The following is a 16,314-nucleotide window of genomic DNA, read 5'->3' as shown; positions in this document are numbered from 1 at the left end:
GGGGAGTGTGTACATGGGCTGTGGGAGGGGATTAAATGGGTGGGTAGTCAGTGATAGGGGAGTGTGTACATGGGCTGTGGGAGGGGATTAAATGGGTGGGTAGTCAGTGATAGGGGAGTGTGTACATGGGTTGTGGGAGGGATTAAATGGGTGGGTAGTCAGTGATAGGGGAGTGTGTACATGGGCTGTGGGAGGGGATTAAATGGGTGGGTAGTCAGTGATAGGGGAGTGTGTACATGGATCTGCCATGGTCGGATTGAATGATGGAACCAGCTCTAGCAGCTGACTGGCCTTTCCCTTTCCCTATATGGGACGCAGGTAAAGGGGGATGAAGAAACCTGATAGACACTGGATCCATTAATAATGAAAAGCTTTATTATAACCGTACTGTACAATGCAAATCAGGGTTCCTGCAGTTACTGCACGCTGGTCTCGGGTTGTCAATCCTCCAGGGGGCGGGTGGTGAAACAAATGACGTGGTTTGATTTCTTCGAAGACTCTATGTTTATTGGTTAGAAAAATATTGGCGACGGGCGAAAACAGGTTGGATGGACAGTTGGATCAGCCAATCAAGGATTAGCGTGCCGGGTAACCAATAGCTGGAGGTCATGAGAGAAAACCCCCCCCAGGAACGCACCAATACAGAGTTGATCAACCTGCAGGCAACCAAGCGTGAGAAAAGCAGACCACACAAAATGCCAACCAATGAGCAGAGAGCGAGGGACGGGCGGGCGTGTGGGTGATGACCAGTGGCCCGGGGGAAGGGGGGTGGGGGGGGGGGCGGACCGCCAATGCCCCAGGGTAAAGAAAGAGTGCACATAGACTACAAACCCACATAATGGAGATTCTCTCACAGCAACAGCTCCCCCATCCTCCCATCCCACAATGCCCCTCCCTTCCCCAATCCTCCCCCTTCCCCACTGATCCTGATGGAAATGCATCCCAGGGTATTAAAAGAGATGGCGGAAGTTATAGCAGATGCATTCGTTATAATCTACCAAAATTCTCTGGACTCTGGGGAGGTACCAGCGGATTGGAAAGCAGCTAATGTAACGCCTCTGTTTAAAAAAAGGGGCAGACAAAAGGCAGGTAACTATAGGCCGGTTAGTTTAACATCTGTAGTGGGGAAAATGCTTGAAGCTATCATTAAGGAAGAAATAGCGGGACATCTAGATAGGAATAGTGCAATCAAGTAGACGCAGCAAGGATTCATGAAGGGGAAATCATGTTTAACTAATTTACTGGAATTCTTTGAGGATATAACGAGCATGGTGGATAGAGGTGTACCGATGGATGTGGTGTATTTAGATTTCCAAAAGGCATTCGATAAGGTGCCACACAAAAGGTTACTGCAGAAGATAAAGGTACGCGGAGTCAGAGGAAATGTATTAGCATGGATCGAGAATTGGCTGGCTAAAAGAAAGCCGCGAGTCGGGATAAATGGGTCCTTTTCGGGTTGGAAATCGGTGGTTAGTGGTGTGCCACAGGGATCGGTGCTGGGACCACAACTGTTTACAATATACATAGATGACCTGGAAGAGGGGACAGAGTGTAGTGTAACAAAATTTGCAGATGACACAAAGATTAGTGGGAAAGCAGGTTGTGTAGAGGACACAGAGAGGCTGCAAAGAGATTTAGATAGGTTAAGCGAATGGGCTAAGGTTTGGCAGATGGAATACAATGTCGGAAAGTGTGAGGTCATCCACCTTGGGGGAAAAAAAACATTAAACGGGAATATTATTTGAATGGGGAGAAATTACAACATGCTGCGGTGCAGAGGGACCTGGGGGTCCTTGTGCATGAATCCCAAAAAGTTAGTTTGCAGGTGCAGCAGGTAATCAGGAAGGCGAATGGAATGTTGGCCTTCATTGTGAGAGGGATGGAGTACAAAAGCAGGGAGGTCCTGCTGCAACTGCACAGGGTATTGGTGAGGCCGCACCTGGAGTACTGCATGCAGTTTTGGTCACCTTACTTAAGGAAGGATATACTAGCTTTGGAGGAGGTACAGAGACGATTCACTAGGCTGATTCCAGAGTTGAGGGGGTTACCTTATGATGATAGATTGAGTAGACTGGGTCTTTACTCGTTGGAGTACAGAAGGATGAGGGGTGATCTTATAGAAACATTTAAAATAATGAAAGGGATAGACAAGATAGAGGCAGAGAGGTTGTTTCCATTGGTGGGGGAGACTAGAACTAGGGGGCACAGCCTCAAAATACGGAGGAGCCAATTTAAACCGAGTTGAGAAGGAATTTCTTCTCCCAGAGGGTTGTGAATCTGTGGAATTCTCTGCCCAAGGAAGCAGTTGAGGCTAGCTCATTGAATGTATTCAAATCACAGATAGATAGATTTTTAACTAATAAGGGAATTAAGGGTTACGGGGAGCGGGCAGGTAAGTGGAGCTGAGTCCATGGCCAGATCAGCCATGATCTTGTTGAATGGCGGAGCAGGCTCGAGGGGCTAGATGGCCTACTCCTGTTCCTAATTCTTATGTTCTTAGGTTCTCTCCCCACCCCATCCCCCCTCCCCCTGTCCGCCCCAACCCACCCCCTCATCACCCTCCCTTGCCCCACCGCTCTCTCTGACCACCACCCCACCCCTGAAGGTGGGCCACATCGATATCGCACGGACTTTATTCCCTTTAAGCTGTGTGGCCACACAGTGCTCTGCAGCTCACGCCCAGCCGGCTCACCGGCTGTTAAATAGGAAAAACCGCGCATGCACATCAATCTGAACAGGCCACGCAGCCCGTTAAAGGGGCCACGCACCCAAAAACAATGAAAAGGGAACACTGGGGACGGACCCCCCACCACCAAGAGTGGGGCACAGCGCTACATCAGGGACCCCCGCGGTGTGAGCGAGGGGCTGACGCTATCGTGCCTGGATGAAGCTTCGATCACCCATTGCGTCGGCCGGCTCGCCCGCACTCTCCGCTCCTCGTGACGCGGTGATGAAGACGGCGGTCTCGGTGTCGGACTGGGTCACCGCCGGGCGCCTGTCCCGCTCCGCGATCGCCGCGCAGGCCTCCACCAGCTCGTCGCTCTCAAAGTCGTAGTCAGGCAGCTCCTCGGCGGGCTCCTGGCGCTGGGCGCCCGTCTCCGCCGGCAACGCCTCGCGCAGCTGCAGCTGCAGCTGCCTCCTCCGCAGCTTCAGGGCCCAGGCCAGGTCGTCCTCCCACAGCGAGCTCTCGCCTGGGCACACGTGCAGCGCTCGCTGAAAACTGCGCAACGCCTGTCAACAAAAGGGCAGAAAGTGAGACCGGGCACCAACAGGCACCAAACCACTCGGTGATCGGCAGCACGGGAGGGCCGAGGGAGGGGGCGCAGAGGGAGAGGGCGAGGGCGGGGAGGAAGGGGGCAGAGAGGGCGAGAACAAAGAGGGAGGAGAGGGATTGTGGAACTAGTGATGGGGATCATGGAGATGGCAGAAACTCTGAACAAATATTTTGTATCAGTCTTTAGGGTAGAGGACACTAACAATATCCCAACATTCAAGGGGCTATAGGGGGGGGAGGAACTTAACACAATCACAATCACTAAGGAGGTGGTACTCAGGAAGATAGTGGGACTAAAGGCGGATAAATCCCCTGGACCTGACTTGCATCCTAGGGTCTTAAGAGAAGTAACGGCAGGGATTGTGGATGCATTGGTTGTGATTTACCAAAATTCCCTGGATTCTGGGGAGGTCCCAGCAGATTGGAAAACTGCAAATGTAACGCCCCTATTTAAAAAAGGAGGCAGACAAAAAGCAGGAAACTATAGATCAGTTAGTCTAACATCTGTGGTTGGGAAAATGTTGGATGCCATTATTAAAGAAGCAGTAGCAGGACATTTGGAAAAGCAAAATTCAGTCAGGCAGCGTCAGCATGGATTTATGAAAGGGGAAGTCATGTTTGACAAATTTGCTGGAGTTCTTTGAGGATGTAACAAACAGGGTGGATAAAGGGGAACCAGTGGATGTGGTCTATTTGGACTTCCAGAAGGCACTTGACAAGGTGCCACATAAAAGGTTACTGCACAAGGTAAAAGTTCACGGAGTTGGGGGTAATATATTAGCATGGAGAGAGGATTGGCTAACTAACAGAGAACAGAGAGTCAGGATGAATGGTTCATTCTCGAGTTGCCAATCAGTAATTAGTGGGGTGCCGCAGGGATCAGTGCTGGGACCCCAACTATTTACAATCTATATTAACGACTTGGAAGAGGGGACTGAGTGTAACGTAGCCAGGTTTGCTGACAATACAAAGATGGGAGGAAAAGCAATATGGGAGGAAAAGCAATGTGTGAGGAGGACACAAAAAATCTGCAAAAGGACATAGTCAGGCTAAGTGAGTGGGCAAAAATTTGGTAGATGGAGAAAGATTGCAAAGTGCCGCAGTACAGCAGGACCTGCGAGTACTTGTGCATGAAACACAAAAGGATAATATGCAGGTACAGCAAGTGATCAGGAAGGTCAATGGAATCTTGGTCTTTATTGCAAAGAGGATGGAGTATAAAAGCAGGGAAGTCTTACTACAGTTATACAAGTTATTGGTGAGGCCACACCTGGAATACTGCGTGCAGTTTTGGTTTCCATATTTACGAAAGGATGTACTTGCTTTGGAGGCAGTTCAGAGAAGGTTCACTAGTTTGATTCCGGGGATGAGGGGATTGACTTATGAGGAAAGGTTGAGTAGGTTGGGCCTCTACTCATTGGAATTCAGAAGAATGAGAGGTCAATGGAATCTTGGTCTTTATTGCAAAGAGGATGGAGTATAAAAGCAGGGAAGTCTTACTACAGTTATACAAGTTATCAGATTATGTGGGGACTTGACAAGGTGGATGCAGAGAGGATGTTTCCACTGATAGTGGAGACTAGAACTAGGGGGCATGATCTTAGTATAAGGGGCCGCCCATTTAAAACTGAGATGAGGAGGAATTTCTTCTCTCAGAGGGTTGTAAATCTGTGGAATTCGCTGCCTCAGAGAGCTGTGGAAGCTGGGACATTGAATAAATTTAAGACAGAAATAGACAGTTTCTTGAGCAATAAGGGAATAAAGGGTTATGTGGAGCAGGCAGGGAAGTGGAGCTGCGTCCATGATCGGATCAGCCATGATCATATTAAATGGCGGAGCAGGCTTGAGGGGCCGTATGGCCTACTCCTGCTCCTATTTCTTATGTTCTTATGAGAGGGAGGGGACACAGAGGGAGAGGGCAGAGACAGGAGGGATGGGGGGGGGGGCGGGGGAGAGAGAGAGGAGGGTAGCAGGATGGGTGAAGGGATGGGTGAAGGGAGGGGATCGGGAGGCGTTTGGGGGGGGGGGTGGAGAGCAGGAGGGGGTGGGGAGGGGCGTGTGTGGGGAGGGGAGGGGAGGGGAGTATGTGGGGAGGGGAGGGGAGTATGTGGGGAGGGGAGGGGAGTATGTGGGGAGGGGAGGGGAGTATGTGGGGAGGGGAGGGGAGTATGTGGGGAGGGGAGGGGAGTATGTGGGGAGGGGAGGGGAGTATGTGGGGAGGGGAGGGGAGTATGTGGGGAGGGGAGGGGAGTATGTGGGGAGGGGAGGGGAGTATGTGGGGAGGGGAGGGGAGTATGTGGGGAGGGGAGGGGAGTATGTGGGGAGGGGAGGGGAGTATGTGGGGAGGGGAGGGGAGCGGAGTATGTGGGGAGGGGAGGGGAGCGGAGTATGTGGGGAGGGGAGGGGAGCGGAGTATGTGGGGAGGGGAGGGGAGCGGAGTATGTGGGGAGGGGAGTGGAGTATGTGGGGAGGGGAGTGGAGTATGTGGGGAGGGGAGTGGAGTATGTGGGGAGGGGAGTGGAGTATGTGGGGAGGGGAGTGGAGTATGTGGGGAGGGGAGTGGAGTATGTGGGGAGGGGAGTGGAGTATGTGGGGAGGGGAGTGGAGTATGTGGGGAGGGGAGTGGAGTATGTGGGGAGGGGAGTGGAGTATGTGGGGAGGGGAGTGGAGTATGTGGGGAGGGGAGTGGAGGGGAGGGGAGGGGAGTATGTGGGGAGGGGAGGGGAGTATGTGGGGAGGGGAGGGGAGTATGTGGGGAGGGGAGGGGAGTATGTGGGGAGGGGAGGGGAGTATGTGGGGAGGGGAGTGGAGTGGAGTGGAGTGGAGTGGAGTGGAGTATGTGGGGAGGGGAGTGGAGTGGAGTATGTGGGGAGGGGAGGGGAGTGGAGGGGAGGGGAGTATGTGGGGAGTGGAGTGGAGTGGAGTGGAGTGGAGTATGTGGGGAGGGGAGGGGAGTGGAGGGGAGTGGAGGGGAGTGGAGGGGAGTATGTGGGGAGTATGTGGGGAGTATGTGGGGAGTATGTGGGGAGTATGTGGGGAGGGGAGGGGAGTATGTGGGGAGGGGAGTGGACTGGAGTGGAGGGGAGGGGAGGGAGTATGTGGGGAGGGGAGTGGAGTGGAGGGGAGTATGTGGGTAGTGTAGGGGAGTGGAGTGGAGGGGAGGGGAGTATGTGGGGAGTGGAGTGGAGTGGAGTGGAGGGGAGGGGAGTATGTGGGGAGGGGAGGGGAGTATGTGGGGAGTGGAGTGGAGTGGAGTGGAGGGGAGGGGAGTATGTGGGGAGGGGAGGGGAGTATGTGGGGAGGGGAGGGGAGTATGTGGGGAGTGGAGGGGAGGGGAGTATGTGGGTAGTGTAGGGGAGTGGAGTGGAGGGGAGGGGAGTATGTGGGGAGTGGAGTGGAGTGGAGTGGAGGGGAGGGGAGTATGTGGGGAGGGGAGTATGTGGGGAGTGGAGGGGAGGGGAGTATGTGGGGAGGGGAGTATGTGGGGAGTGGAGGGGAGGGGAGTATGTGGGGAGGGGAGGGGAGGGGAGTGGAGGGGAGGGGAGTATGTGGGGAGGGGAGTATGTGGGGAGGGGAGGGGAGTATGTGGGGAGGGGAGGGGAGGGGAGTGGAGGGGAGGGGAGTATGTGGGGAGGGGAGTATGTGGGGAGGGGAGGGGAGGGGAGTATGTGGGGAGTGGAGGGGAGGGGAGTATGTGGGGAGTGGAGGGGAGGGGAGTATGTGGGGAGGGGAGGGGAGGGGAGTATGTGGGGAGTGGAGTGGAGTGGAGTGGAGGGGAGGGGAGTATGTGGGGAGGGGAGTATGTGGGGAGGGGAGGGGAGTATGTGGGGAGTGGAGTGGAGTGGAGTGGAGGGGAGGGGAGTATGTGGGGAGGGGAGTATGTGGGGAGGGGAGGGGAGTATGTGGGGAGTGGAGGGGAGGGGAGTATGTGGGGAGGGGAGGGGAGTATGTGGGGAGGGGAGGGGAGTATGTGGGGAGTGGAGGGGAGGGGAGTATGTGGGGAGGGGAGGGGAGGGGAGGGGAGGGGGTACGGGGGTTTAATGTACCGGGCGGGGTACATGGTACTGGGTGAGAATGCCCACACATGGTGCTGGATCTGCTTTAGTGCCTGGAGTGTTGCTCCGGAGAATGTGTCGAGACTGAGACCTCGGATCGGGTTTCTCAAACCTTCACGAACTGTCAAAATCCAAAAATAGCAGCACAAACGCATTTATCCTGTGTTATATCACTCCTCAGACGGGAGTACTGGAATTCTAGCTGGGAATGGTATTAGTGAGGAATGCTGGTCCTACCAGGAATACACTCAGGTTTGTGCAGTTTTATACACCGATTGTTGGCATCAGTTTGTACCACAACACCAGCACCTTATCTGCAATCACCCATCTCTGCCCATTCCTCCCCCCTCACTCTCCCCATTCCTCCCCCCTCACTGAACTCTCATTTCCCTCACTCTCTCCTCCACTCCCTCCCCTCCTCTTCACTCTCTCCACCCCTCTTCTATCCCTTTAACTATACGTTCCCCCAACACTCTGTACATATGGATTGAGTTTTTAAGTACTAACTTCATTGGTTTTTTGATGAGTTAACAGAGAGGGTTGATGAGGGCAATGCGGTTGATGAGGTGTAGATGGATTTCCAAAAACCAGTTGATAAAGTGCCACATAAAGTGCTAAGTTGAAGCACATGGAATAAAAGGGACATTGGCAGCATGGATACAAAATTGGCTCAGTGACAGGAAACAGAGCAATGGTGAACTGGAGGAAGGTATACAGTGGCGATCCCCGGGGTCAGTTCTAGCACCACTGCTTTTCATGATATATATGAATGACTTGGATGTGGGTGTACAGGGCACAATTTCAAAACTTGCAGATGACACAAAACTTGGAAGTATAGTGAGCAGTGAGGAGGAGAGTGACAGACTTCAGGAAGACATAGACAGGCTGGTGGAATGGGCGGGCACATGGCAGATGAAATTTAACGCACAAAAGAGCGAAGTGATACATTTTGGTCGGAGGAATGAAGAGAGGCAATATAAACTAAAGGGTACAATCCTAAATGGGGCATGAACAGAGAGACCTGGGGGCACAAATCGTCAAAGGTGGCAGGGCAAGTTGAGAAAGTGGTTAAAAAAGCTTCTGGGATCCTGGGCTTTATAAATAAGAGGCATAGATTACAAAAGCAAGGAGGTTATGATGCACCTTTATAAAGCATTGGTTGGGCCTCAACTGGAGCATTGTGTCTAATTCTGGGCACCACACTTTAGGAAGGATGTGAAGGCCTTAAGAGAGGGTGCAGGAAAGATTTACGAGAATGGTTCCAGGGATGAGGGACTTCAGTGACATGGATAGACTGGAGAAGCTGGGGTTGTTCTCCTTGGAGCAGAGAAGGTTGAGGGGAGATTTGATCGAGGTGTTTTAAATCATGAGGGGTCTGGACAGAGTAGATCGAGAGAAACTGTTTCCATTGGGGGAAGGGTCGAGAACCAGAGGACACAGATTTAAGGCGATTGGCAGAAGAACCAAAGGCGAAATGAGGAAAACCTGTTTTACACAGCGGGTGGTTAGGATCTGGAATGCACGGCCTGAGGGGGTGGCGGACTCAATCGTGGCTTTCAAAAGGGAGTTGGATAAGTACCTGAAGGAAACATTTGCAGGGTTACGGGGAAAGGGCAGGTGGGTGGGGATGGGGGAGTGGGACTGGCTGAGGTGCTCTTGCACAGAGCTGGCAAACACTGCAGTCTGCCAAACACTGGATGGACGATAATCTACCGAGACCATTCGAGCTCAGCCATGCACAGATACAGCCGTTCGCATCATTCTCAGGACATCGCAAAGCTCCACAGCCAGGCACGGGCCGTTTAAAGAGGAGTCATCTGTCAAAGCTGCAGGGGTGCAGCAGCAGAGTGGTAATGTTACTGGCCGGCAGCTGGGGAATTGAAATTCAATTAAATAAATCTGGGATAGAAAACTAGTGTCAGTCATGGTGACCATGAAACTATCGCATTGTTGTGAAGACTGACGTCCTTTGGGAAGGAAATCTGCCGCCCGATGTGTGACTCCAGACCCACAGCAATGTGGTTGACTCTTAACTGCCCTCTGAAACGGCCCAGCAAGCCACGCAGTTGTATAAGGTGGCTCACCACCACCTTCTCAAGGGAAATTAGGGATGGCCAATAAGTGCTGGCCTGGCCGGCGATGTCTACATCCCGTGAAAAATCACATGCACGGCCAGATAATCTGTTTTAGTGATGTTAGTTGAGAGATAATTATTGGCCAGGACACCAGAGAGAACTCTCCAATACCCATCAGTGTGCAGGGTCACTCTACACTCCCCATAGTGTGAACGGTCACTCGACACTACCCACAGTGTGAACGGTCACTCTACACCACCCAGTGTGAATGGTCACTCTACAAGACCCCACAGTGTGAACGGTCACTCTACAAGACCCCACAGTGTGAACGGTCGCTCTGCAGTACCCACAGTGTGAACGGTCACTCTACAAGACCCCACAGTGTGAACGGTCACTCTACAAGACCCCACAGTGTGAACGGTCGCTCTGCAGTACCCACAGTGTGAACGGTCACTCTACAGTACCCAGTGTGTGAACGGTCACTCTACAGTACCCAGTGTGAACGGTCACTCTACAGTACCCAGTGTGTGAATGGTCACTCTACAAGACCCCACAGTGTGAACGGTCGCTCTGCAGTACCCACAGTGTGAACGGTCACTCTACAGTACCCAGTGTGTGAACGGTCACTCTACAGTACCCAGTGTGAACGGTCACTCTACAGTACCCAGTGTGTGAATGGTCACTCTACAGTACCCACAGTGTGAACGGTCACTCTACAGTACCCACAGTGTGAACGGTCACTCTACGGTACCCAGTGTGTGAATGGTCACTCTACGGTACCCACAGTGTGAACGGTCACTCTACAGTACCCACAGTGTGAATGGTCACTCTACAGTACCCACAGTGTGAACGGTCACTCTACAGTACCCAGTGTGTGAACGGTCACTCTACAGTACCCACAGTGTGAACGGTCACTCTACAGTACCCACAGTGTGAACGGTCACTCTACAGTACCCAGTGTGAACGGTCACTCTACAGTACCCAGTGTGTGAACGGTCACTCTACAGTACCCAGTGTGTGAATGGTCACTCTACAGTACCCACAGTGTGAACGGTCACTCTACAGTACCCACAGTGTGAACGGTCACTCTACAGTACCCACAGTGTGAACGGTCACTCTACAGTACCCAGTGTGAACGGTCACTCTACAGTACCCAGTGTGCGAACGGTCACTCTACAGTACCCAGTGTGTGAACGGTCACTCTACAGTACCCAGTGTGAACGGTCACTCTACAGTACCCAGTGTGTGAATGGTCACTCTACAGTACCCACAGTGTGAACGGTCACTCTACAAAGCCAACAGTGGACATAATCACTCTACTCGCAGTTTTAATTTAATACTGCAGATAAATCCGCCTCTCATCTGACTTTAATTTTCCTTCCTTCCTTATGCAGAACAGTTTAGGATTTGTTTTCAGAAGTAACCTTCTTTACTTTCCAAACCCACAGTAATCATTTCCAAATTAAAACTGAAGCTCTCCTGGCAGGCATGTCAGCAGCAGCCCCTGACATCTGTTTCAGTCCTAAGAACAGAAGAATTTGGAGCAGGAGTAGGCCATATAGCCCCTTGGGCCTATTCCACCATTCAATAGATCATGCCTTGTCTTTGTCCTCAACACTTTCCCACACTATCCCTTATCCCTTGATTCTCCGAGAGTTCAAAAATCTATCTATCCCAGCCTTAAATATATTCAGAGACTCAGCATCCACAGCCCTCTGGGGCAGAGAATTCCAAAGATTCACAACCCTCTGAGTGAAGAAATTCCTCCTCATCGCAGCCTTAATGGCCGATCCCTTATCCTGAGACTGTGACCCCTGGTTCTAGACTCTCCAGTCCGGGGAAACAACCTCTCAGCATCTACCCTGTTAATCCCCCTCAAAATTTTCGATGTTTCACTGAGAGCATCTCATTCTCCTAAAAGCCAAAGAGACTAGGCCCAATTTACTCAAACTCTCCTCATAAGACAACCCTCTCATCCCAGGAATCAATCTAGTGAACCTTCATTGCACCACCTCCAAGGCAAGTATAACTTTCCTCAGATAAGGAGACCAAAACTGTGCACAGTACTCCAGGTGTGGTCTCACCAAGGCCCTGTACAATTGTAGCAAGACTTCCTTACTCTTGTACTCCCAAGCCACTTGCAATGAAGGACAACATGCCATTTGCCTTCCTTATTGCTTGCTGTACCTGAAATTGGGTGCATTCGCGTCTCCAGTTAGAACAGGGCGCAAATAAGTGAATGCCCATATTGGGTGGTAGTTTAACAGCGGCGATACAGCTTTGCACCCCGATCCCCTGCGCCCGGAGATCGTGATGTCACCGCCGCGCACATCGCCCCATTAGCACTCCACTTCCTTCCTGGGGCAGTAACCCGAATTTCCGGAGAGGGGAGACACTTCAACGCCTGGCTCGAAGTCTCGTGCCTCCCGACTGTTACCGCCCCTTCACGGGGCGATGCTGAATTTCTCCCCGTCTATGTTTCCTGTATGAGCACGCCTCAATTTCGCTCAACACCAACATTTAATAATTGCTCACCATTTTAAAAATATTCTGTTTTTCTATTCCGCCATGCAAAGTGAATAACCTCACGCTTCCCAACATTATATTCCCACTGTTACCTTGCAGCCCACTCTCTGTGTGTCCTCCTCACAGCTTACAGTCTTTCTTTAGACCCAGTGACTAAAAAGTCGACAAATCCCCTGGACCTGACGGCCTACATCCAAGAGTTCTAAAAGAGATGGCTGCAGAGATGCTGGATGCATTGGTTTTGATTTCCACAATTCCCAGCGGATTGGAAGGTAGCAAATGTAACCCCGCTATTCAAGAAAGGAGGGAGACAAAACACAGGGAACTACAGGCCAGTTAGCCGGACATCAGACATCGGGAAAATGCTGGAATCCATTGTTAAGGAAGTGGTATCAGGGCACTTAGAAAACCATAACATGATAAAACAGACAACACGGTTTTATGATGTAACTAGCAGGGTAGATAATGGGCAACCAGTGGATGTGGTATATTTCGATTTTTAAAAGGCATCAGATAAGATGCCACATAAAAGGTTATTGCACAAGAAATAGGCTCATGGGATTGGAGGTAATGTATTGGCATGGATAGAGGATTGCTTAACGGACAGAAAACAGAATAGGTATAAATGGGTTATTTTCAAGTTGACAGATTTTAACAAGGATCCGTGCTTGGGCCTCGGATATTTACAATTTATACCAATCAATTAGAACTGTCCAGTGAGTGACCCTCCCTGTATAACGCACTGTCCAGTGAGTGACCCTCCCTGTATAACGCACTGTCCAGTGAGTGACCCTCCCTGTATAACGCACTGTCCAGTGAGTGACCCTCCCTGTATAACGCACTGTCCAGTGAGTGACCCTCCCTGTATAACTCACTGTCCAGTGAGTGACCCTCCCTGTATAACTCACTGTCCAGTCTCTGCATGGCTTACTATATAACCTCCTGGCCAGTATAACCACTCAGTCAGGCGATTGAAACAATCTCTCGCTATCTCGGTGCGACACGGAATCTGTTTGGAAAAGTGTATTGGGCGAGTGGGCTGAGTTAAGCCCCTGGAGTGTCAAGCGAGTGGTGCAGTAGCGTCCTCGGGCTATCACGTGGTACAGCACCTTGTGTTCGAGCAGTGCCGCCGTGTGGGGAACCTAGACTACGGTCCTACTGAGTGCACTGCAATCCCAGGCCCTCCGGACCAGAGTGCAAACATTGCTGTTGTGTTTGGTGCTTCCAGTACATCGACGACCACCTCCTGTGCGTCAGCGCAGCCTTCGGTCGCCTGGGGAAAAGTGTGTTCGAAGACCAGGCCCTCAAATCTGCCACCAAGCTTATGGTCTACAGGGCTGTAGTGATACCCGACCTTCTGTATGGCTGAGAGACATGGACCATATACAGTAGACACCGAAGCGCTGGAAAAATACCACTAGCGATGTCTCCGCAAGATCCTCCAAATCCCCGGGAGGACAGACGCACCAACGTCAGTGACCTCGACCAGACCAGCATTGAAGCACTGACCACACTCAACCAGCTCCGTTGGGCGGGCCACACTGTCCGCATGCCTGATGCAAGACTCCCAAAGCAAGCGCTCTACTCGGAACTCCGACACAGCAAGCGAGCCCAAGTGGGCAAGGCAAACATTACAAGGACACCCTCAAAGCCTCCTTGAAAAAATGCAACATCCCCACTGACACCTGGGAGTCCCTGACCAGAGACCGCCCAAAGTGGAGGAAGGCATCCAGGAGGGCACTGAGCACCTCGAGTCTCATCGCCGAGAGCATGCAGAAATCAAGCGCAAGCAGCGGAAAGAGCGTGCGGCAAACCATTCCCACCCATCCCTTCCCTCAATGACTATCTGTCCCACCTGTGACAGAGACTGTAATTCCCGTATTGGACTGTGCAGTCACCTGAGAACTCACTTTTAGAGTGGAAGCAAGTCTTCCTTGATTTTGAGGGACTGTCTATGATGATGATGCTTCCAGTTCAGAGAGGACCAGGCTGAATGAGTGCTAGCAAATTGCTGACTAACCCGAGGGGACAATCAGCACGCGTCAGACAGGCTCAGGCAGCAATGTAGGATGTATTCATTTACAACGGGAAGTCTGCACACTCTCGTCAGATTAATCGGACCCTCTGCTGGTGGACCTTGCCGCTGTACTTATTGAAGCATATTTAGATTAGTGACACTGGGACGAGTGTAAAGCAGAGGCGTCCGACTGCATGATTGCCCAAGGAAGCAGTTGAGGCTAGCTCATTGAAGGTATTCAAGTCACAGATAGATAGATTTTTAACCAATAAGGGAATTAGGGTTACGGGGAGCAGGCGGGTAAGTGGAGCCGAGTCCACGGCCAGATCAGCCATGATCTTGTTGAATGGCGGAGCAGGCTCGAGGGGCTAGATGGCCTACTCCTGTTCCTAATTCTTATGTTCTTATGATGCAGGGGGACAGACACTGACTTTTCTCTATAGACACCAAGGATCAAGTCCAGTGCAGAGGGAGAGGATGAATGATTCCTCTCGCTGATGCCTGTAAGGGTAACTTGTGTGAAATGAGTTTGGACAGACTAAATCCACGGCACAAATTCCACACTAAACTGAACATCGCACTAAGGGAGGCCAAAGGAGAGTTGGTGCGGGAAATGGAAATTGCTGCCCTGGGAGCGTTTGATGGGACAGTGTAGAGGGAGCTTTACTCTGTATCTAACCCTGTGCTGTACCTGCCCTGGGAGTATTTGATGGAACAGTGTAGAGGGAGCTTTACTCTGTATCTAACCCCCTGTACGTGTCCTGGGAGTGTTTGATGGGACAGTGTATTGGGAGCTTTACTCTGTATCTAACCCCGTGCTGTACCTGCCCTGGAAGTGTTTGATGGGGAGAGTGTTGAGGGAGCTTTACTCTGTATCTAACCCGTGCTGTACCTGCCTTGGGAGTGTTTGATGGGACAGTGTAGAGGGAGCTTTACTCTGTATCTAACCCGTGCTGTACCTGCCCTGGGAGTGTGTTTGATGGGACAGTGTAGAGGGAGCTTTACTCTATATCTAACCCCATGCTGTACCTGCCCTGGGAGTGTTTGATGGGACAGTGTAGAGAGCTTTACTCTGTATTTGAGATTACACAAACTAGGGTGTTATTGCCTGGAATTTAGAAAATTAAGGAGTGATCTGATCGAAGTTTTCAGGATATTAAGGGGAACAGACGTGATAGATAGAGAGAAACTATTGCTGCTGGTTGGGAATCTAGGACATAGAAACATAGAAAATAGGTGCAGGAGTAGGCCATTCGGCCCTTCTAGCCTGCACCGCCATTCAATGAGTTCATGGCTGAACATTCAACTTCAGTACCCCATTCCTGCTTTCTCGCCATGCCCCTTGATCCCCCTAGTAGTAAGGACCTCATCTAACTCCTTTTTGAATATATTTAGTGAATTGGCCTCAACAACTTTCTGTGGTAGAGAATTCCACAGGTTCACCACTCTCTGGGTGAAGAAGTTCCTCCGCATCTCGGTCCTAAATGGCTTACCCCTTATCCTTAGACTGTGATCTCTGATTCTGGACTTCCCCAACATTGGGAACATTCTTCCTGCATCTAACCTGTCTAACCCCGTCAGAATTTTAAATGTTTCTATGAGGTCCCCTCTCATTCTTCTGACCTCCAGTGAATAAAGCCCAGTTGATCCAGTCTTTCTTGATAGGTCAGTCCCGCCATCCCGGGAATCAGTCTGGTGAACCTTCGCTGCACTCCCTCAATAGCAAGAATGTCCTTCCTCAGGTTAGGAGACCAAAACTGTACACAATACTCCAGGTGTGGCCTCACCAATGCCCTGTACAACTGTAGCAACACCTCCCTGCCCCTGTACTCAAATCCCCTTGCTATGAAGGCCAACATGCCATTTGCTTTCTTAACCGCCTGCTGCACCTGCATGCCAACCTTCAATGACTGATGTACCATGACACCCAGGTCTCTTTGCACCTCCCCTTTTCCTAATCTGTCACCATTCAGATAATAGTCTGTCTCTCTGTTTTTACCACCAAAGTGGATAACCTCACATTTATCCACATTATACTTCATCTGCCATGCATTTGCCCACTCACCTAACCTATCCAAGTCGCTCTGCAGCCTCACAGCATCCTCCTCGCAGCTCACACTGCCACCCAACTTAGTGTCATCCACAAATTTGGAGATACTACATTTAATCCCCTCATCTAAATCATTAATGTACAGTGTAAACAGCTGGGGCCCCAGCACAGAACCTTGCGGTACCCCACTAGTCACTGCCTGCCATTCTGAAAAGTACCCATTTACTCCTACTCTTTGCTTCCTGTCTGACAACCAGTTCTCAATCCATGTCAGTACACTACCCCCAATCCCATGTGCTCTAACTTTGCACATCAAT

General features: G+C 51.2%; 1 protein-coding gene across 3 annotated transcripts in view; it reads right to left on the bottom strand.

The window, feature by feature from the left end:
• Positions 1 to 2,571: 2,571 nt before the first annotated feature.
• Positions 2,572 to 16,314, bottom strand: part of ttc33 (tetratricopeptide repeat domain 33) — a 117,423-nt gene continuing 103,680 nt past the window's right edge. For all 3 annotated transcript variants that reach the window (XM_070877223.1, XM_070877229.1, XM_070877219.1), the window contains exon 5: positions 2,572 to 3,231. In XM_070877223.1, coding sequence (XP_070733324.1) covers positions 2,872 to 3,231 — 360 coding nt within the window. In that variant the 3' untranslated portion in view covers positions 2,572 to 2,871. The remainder of the gene's footprint in view (positions 3,232 to 16,314) is intronic.

The sequence above is a fragment of the Pristiophorus japonicus genome, chromosome 1 (genome assembly GCF_044704955.1).
Source record: "Pristiophorus japonicus isolate sPriJap1 chromosome 1, sPriJap1.hap1, whole genome shotgun sequence".
Taxonomy (NCBI): Eukaryota; Metazoa; Chordata; class Chondrichthyes; family Pristiophoridae; genus Pristiophorus; species Pristiophorus japonicus.
Note: the sequence above shows the minus strand (reverse complement) of the source record. Positions and strands in the feature narration are given on the sequence as shown.